At 38.2% G+C, this 6,000-nt stretch overlaps 1 protein-coding gene across 3 annotated transcripts in view; it reads left to right on the top strand.

The window, feature by feature from the left end:
* The first annotated feature begins 2,212 nt into the window (after window positions 1-2,212).
* Window positions 2,213-6,000, top strand: part of LOC128019816 (activin receptor type-2A) — a 44,615-nt gene continuing 40,827 nt past the window's right edge. For all 3 annotated transcript variants that reach the window (XM_052606080.1, XM_052606078.1, XM_052606079.1), the window contains exon 1: window positions 2,213-3,365. In XM_052606080.1, the coding sequence (XP_052462040.1) occupies window positions 3,311-3,365 (55 nt within the window). In that variant the 5' untranslated portion in view covers window positions 2,213-3,310. The remainder of the gene's footprint in view (window positions 3,366-6,000) is intronic.

The raw sequence follows: 6,000 nt of genomic DNA, 5'->3' as shown, positions 1-6,000 counted from the left end.
GGTTGTTAAAAGAGCGTTCTTCAGCATTCTATGGGGTTTGAAATATCAGGAGAGGGAGACAAAGTGCGGTGGGCACTGCCATTGATCACATGTCTTTGACCTTCACAGTAGCTTAGTTTGGAGATTTCCAAAGTCACCTCTGGTTGGTGGGAAATTGACATTTCATTGTGAAATATGTTCCAGAGTGCTCTTTGCACACTTTCAGTTCTTTCACTGTAGGCACCAAATGAAGAAACAGAATGACTTCAAAGGTTAAGATCACTGCAGCAATGAAAAAAAAAATGCTTATGGTTAAATAGGGCATCAGGATTATGTGTGAATATTTGTGGATCAGATTACATAGGCTGCATTGAGCCAGATTGGGAGTTGCTATTATGTTACAATGAGAGCAGAACACAAATCACTACAAGAGCAGTCCTCTGTGGAGACCTTGTGATGTAGATTTATGGTGATTTTCATTTAAAAATGGTCTGGTTAGTAATTATCTCATGCCATTAATATTTTTTTTTATATATATATAGTATTAATGCCTCTTGAGGAAATGTCTGAAAAACATCACAATAGTAATTTATAATGTACAAAATCACATTAAAATAAACAACTGTTTATCACAGAGGTGTTCAGATTAATATTACTGCAAGATGAATACACAGATGAATCCAGTATGAGTGCAGTGCAACTCTTTTATAAATTCAGAAGTGCCTGTCAAAGTGCCTGTCCTGTAAATTACTGGAAAAAATAAAAAAAATCATAATTGGGTTTATATATTGATGAAGCAAAGGTTAATAATGAATAATATTTTTATTTAAAGGCAAATCAATAACAATGCTATTAAGGTGAAACATCCAGTCAGATGTCATTATTTCATCAAAGTCTGACAACAATGCAGACATTTAATTGTTTTTAGTAAGAATAGAACAATACATCACTCACTGCCTCTCTGTCTTTCACAAAAGCTTGATGGTTTCCCTCTCATGACTCCTGTTCATGAATTACAAATATTTCTGCAGGCTAGGTTTACTTCACCTCAACAGCAAGGCATGTTGTCACGTTATGGGGTAAGTTGTCACAGTGGAACATGCCATTGATATCCGACTGTTAAGTTGTGAAAACTGTTTCCAGGCCCAAGTCTCTACTCTGCTTCAAGTGTGAATGCTTTCTCAAAAGCTGTTTATGAGCAGTATTCATTTATGACACATTTGATCTAAGCTTTTAAATTCTGATGGTACACACACTACAGTCTCCAAACTCACTGTGTCCTGGATACCAATGATTTAATGATTCTGAAAAAGATGAATCACTGTCTGGCCAACTGAGAATTCAGCATGGAGATAAAAGTTAGGATCGTGATTGTTCAGAAGCGCTACAGCACACAGTGAGTATGTGTTAGCACCATTTATTTTGCATTTAGCATCTGGTTTTCTTTGGACCTGGAAATGGTGACATGTGACATCAGACTAAACAACCGGATTATAGCTTTTCCAGCAAAATGTACAAAGTATAACAATTAGCCAATGAAAAATGTTCACAAGCAGAATATAAAAACCATAAGTTTGGCCAAAAAAAAAAAAAATATATATATATGTATATTTCACATAATAAATGGTACAGATGAAAGCTAAAAATAAAAGCTTACCCCAACATCACATTTACGGATAATAGCTTTATGCTGAAATCTTTCTGTTAAAATCTACCAATGAGTGCCAGCAGCCAATTTATTGTGTTCATTAGATTACAAAAATATACATTTTTCAGAGGGTGTTGAACTAGGTAAAACCAACATACGAAACCTTTACTAGAGAAAACAAACACAGACACTTTTATAATTGGACTAGCCCATGTCTCCCCAGTAGGCTATGTAAGTGCAAGGTAAAACAAATATACAGAAGTCTATTCTACAATAATGTGTTTTATGCAGATCAGTGGTTGTATGACCTATTATAATAGAATGTTACATCACATGTATAATAGTATCCTATACAGTGAATATCTCACAGCCTACATTCCGATTGAACTCCACTCTCCTGCCACATACAAACCCTTCATAGAGAGGGATGGGTTTATGTGGACCATAGGATGTGGACCCAACACTATGGTTGGTTTCAAGTATTTACATATGCTTTTCTGATTGGTTAAAGAGCATGTCAATCATTGTGGTGCCGGGCTGACGTAAAAAAAAAAGGGCGGATTAAGGCAGCGGAGGACAGAAAAAACAAAAACAATCCACCCGGGCGTCCATCTTGAATACAGTAAGCCAACGGTGACTGACAGCAACGGAGAGGGAAATCGGGATAAATTGAGTTCCGACCGCTCTAAAAAGTCAACCGACCGTGAGCACCGGGACAATACATATTGAAGGATTACATTTAGTGACATTATCTGGCAATTCCGTCTCATTTTTGGCGTCATATTCCCGACGGGGCTGTTGAAGTTATTTCGGAGGCTGTACGTGCTAAGCTTTATTCAGCCGTCGAAATCTCTTAGTTTAAAACGACTGTTTGTTTTAACTACATACCTTAGCAGTTCTGGAGACGCTTTGTGAGGTCGGGAATTGCAGGTTTGAGTCGTAAACACCCGATTGAAATGTGGAAATAACGCGTTTGGCCATATTTAAGTCCTTCACTGTCAACTTGAGCTCGCGCTTGCGCTGAAACGTGCGCGTGACCCCATTTATCTCACTTTATCTATGATCTGGTGTAATACATATATTTAAATATTAAGCGTGATGTGTAGATATCGTTTTGGAATGTTAACTCCTTTTTATCTCCGTGAATGTGCATGCATTTAGTGAACTGCCATATACTTTTCAGGTTGTCTGGAGGCATTGCTCAGTTCCTTTGCATTAACAACAATATATTGACCTGTATATTTTATGGCGGGTTCTATGCATAGGTTGTCCAGTTGTTCCGATCACTGGGGTTGGGAGCTGGCCCATTTACTGAAACAGCTTATTGAACGGGCTCGTTTATTCTGAGCGCAAGACAGGGCAACATTGTATAGATACAGTATTCGTACCCATTGGAATTTCTTAGTTATTGATATGGGTTTTAAAGCAAACTGCATGGACAGTCATAGATCACTCTGTTTCTAAAAGCTCGTCTGCTTTGAATGAACTAACACCAGTGGACACTTAATGTCGGTTCTAAATCTAAAAATCAAAGGACTATAAACTGGCATTGGATTTGTGCATTGCCATATATCACTGACTCGGTGACATGGATGTGTTTCACTGACTGCTGATCAGCGGTTCGAGGGGAGCCTTGAATGCAAAGACTTTGGAATTTTGTAGGACAAAACAGAAGATTGAAAAATGGGACCTGCAACGAAGCTGGCGTTTGGAGTTTTCCTTATTTCCTGCTCCTCAGGTGGGTGTTAAAATGTTTGACCCCTTTAAATGCAATATGCATATACAGAGTGTAGATTTGTATTATGACATCTCTCTTTTTTTTTTGTGCATGTGTGTGCCACTGGAGACTGTTTCTCGTGTTACGCCGCACTGAGATCAAATTCACAGGTTTCTTGTAAAAAAGCTACATAACACCATCTGAATATAATCCATACAGGAGCAGCGTTTGCTGCCAGGATTTTGCAGCTTCTTTCTTCAGTAACTGCTCTGATGAGTCCCTAACATAAATACCTATTCGGTGGAGTTAAGAAAATACACTAGGAATGTATTGAACTACTGTTAGTGCCTATAATATTGACCAATTCCATTTTGCTGGCTGCTGCTGCTCATGCATGCATGTTTTATGTTGCATGTAAACCCCCTCTACTGGTAGCTCCCTTTTTTATTTGTATAATTTATGGATAAGGACTGTTACATATATGTATATGAGTGCTTCAAAAATATATAAATAAATACATAAATATTGAATGAGGCTGGCAAGACCAAAGGTCATATTTGCTTGTGAGAACATTAGATTAGATATGACTGAGTGCTGGAGTTACATGAGCATATTTGATATGCTACTTAATGATTATAGTTATTCAGCAATATTTAAGGAATAGCAAGGCACATGGCAGATATTTCTTAACAGACTTTTTGATCAAGGTTTGGATTTTGCTTTTACTGGAAAGTGTATAAGAGGCACAGTCTGTGCCCGTACTCTGTGTTCCCACTACATCCCTCATCTTGAATCGCACTTGCCCACACATCCCTGCACTCTTTTGGCTACAGAGACAATTAATCAATACAATGTTATATTTGAGCACATATCTTCGGTATTTATATCAGCCTAAAGGCAGAAGTATTCAGGAGCATCTGGGTAACATAAGAAACTATATCTTTTGGGTCCCATTGCACATGCTGTCTCTGAGGAATTGGTATAAACTAATGGGCCTCTGCTTGAAGAGATATGAAGAACCTTTCACTTGATTTTTGTAGTAACTGTGTCTTTTTTTTTTTTTTTTTTTTAGATCCATAAGTAAGTAGTCAATTTAGTTAGTGATTTGTGTTGTATAGTTGTAACAACTGAATGTCCATTAGAGATTCTTCGGGATGTTTTGTCTGTTTTTGCTACTGGTCAGATACCGGACACAATTGAACAGTTTGATTTGTGTGTGCTACATCTAAGCTATCACAGAAGTTTTGCCCAGGCATGAGTTTATGACTAGCGGTCAACCGATGTATCCGATTCATTTTTCTGTTTTGCCGATGTGTTCAACTTTTATTTTGACGGTGCTGAGAATGGCAGGGCCTATGCAACCACCACTTACATTCCCTCTCGCTTACATTACTTCCTTACAGAAAGCTGGCTTGCAGAAAGGGCATAACAGCTTGAGCTACTTTATACCATATCATAAATTGGCATAAATTGTCAATGAAATAGCGCTAACTCGCCTAGATTTTTCATATCTTGATTTTATTGGCTAGCTATATACTGTATAAACACATTTTGGTAGGGGTGGAGGAAAAAAATCAAAACCGTATAGTATCATGATATTTTCCGCGGCAATACTGTGTCAATACACGGACACCTAGTATTGATCATTTAGTATACTGTTTGGTAGAATAATCAAATCAATTTCTTTACAATCCACTAGATGGTGGTGTTGAGTTTTTTTTTTTTTTTTTTCTTTTTTTTTTTTTCAGGTGAGGTCAACTGGGTCACCTTCAGCATGCAGTAGCTTAGTAGAATAAAGATGACAACATTGCATAAAGTTATCAGGAAAGCCCCTTCTGCGTTTAAATCGGATGTATGGATTTACTTGGGATTTGTAAACAAGGAGGGGATTTAAGTAGGGATGTACCAAATTTTCGGCATCTGAAAATGATCAAAGTCTATCAAAAGTGCAAGCTAAAAAGATCGCAAAAGAAGCAAAGTCCGTTCAAATAACGCGCCGACAGAAAATGTATGCTGTATACTTGCTTCTGTTTGCAGTAGTGCTACTGTGCGGTAAAGCCTCGCCAAACTGACCTGCCAGGCGTTTGCAATCATGGGAACTTAATTGTACAAAGGCAGATGGGTGACATGAATGGAGATGGCTCCAGATCGGCGATTTGGTTTCCCAAAAGAGTCCATCGCCCAACACAAAATTTGTTTGCTTACGCTCAAACCTGCCAGTCTAAAGGAAACGCTGTGTACGGAGTTTGAGGTAATTTGTGAATACTCTTTTATACAAAACTTAGTATTATGCTTGTTATAGAATGCGTGACATCACATGCACTACCGCCGGTGGCCTTCATAGCCCTAACTGAAATTCCATTAAATTAGGTTGTTTTTACCAAGATAATGCTGCAAATTTCCAGTTTATTCCCATTAATTACCATATATTCCTATTAATTCCCATGTTTCCAGTCTTGAAAATTCCCAGAATTTTGCAACCCTAGTACATATACAAGATTAGTTAGGGGGAAGTCGTTGCCTATTGGTTTGAGACTTTGACTCCTAACCCTAAGGTTGTGGGTTTGAGTCTCGGGCCGGCAGTACCACGACTGAGGTGCCCTTGAGCAACCCCCAACTGCTCCCCGGTCGGCGCAGCATAAATGCTTCCGGTGTG

This window comes from Carassius gibelio, chromosome A9, assembly GCF_023724105.1.
Source record: "Carassius gibelio isolate Cgi1373 ecotype wild population from Czech Republic chromosome A9, carGib1.2-hapl.c, whole genome shotgun sequence".
Lineage (NCBI taxonomy): Eukaryota > Metazoa > Chordata > Actinopteri > Cypriniformes > Cyprinidae > Carassius > Carassius gibelio.
The sequence above is the reverse complement of the archived record's forward strand: the minus strand, read 5'-3'. Positions and strand labels throughout refer to the sequence as shown.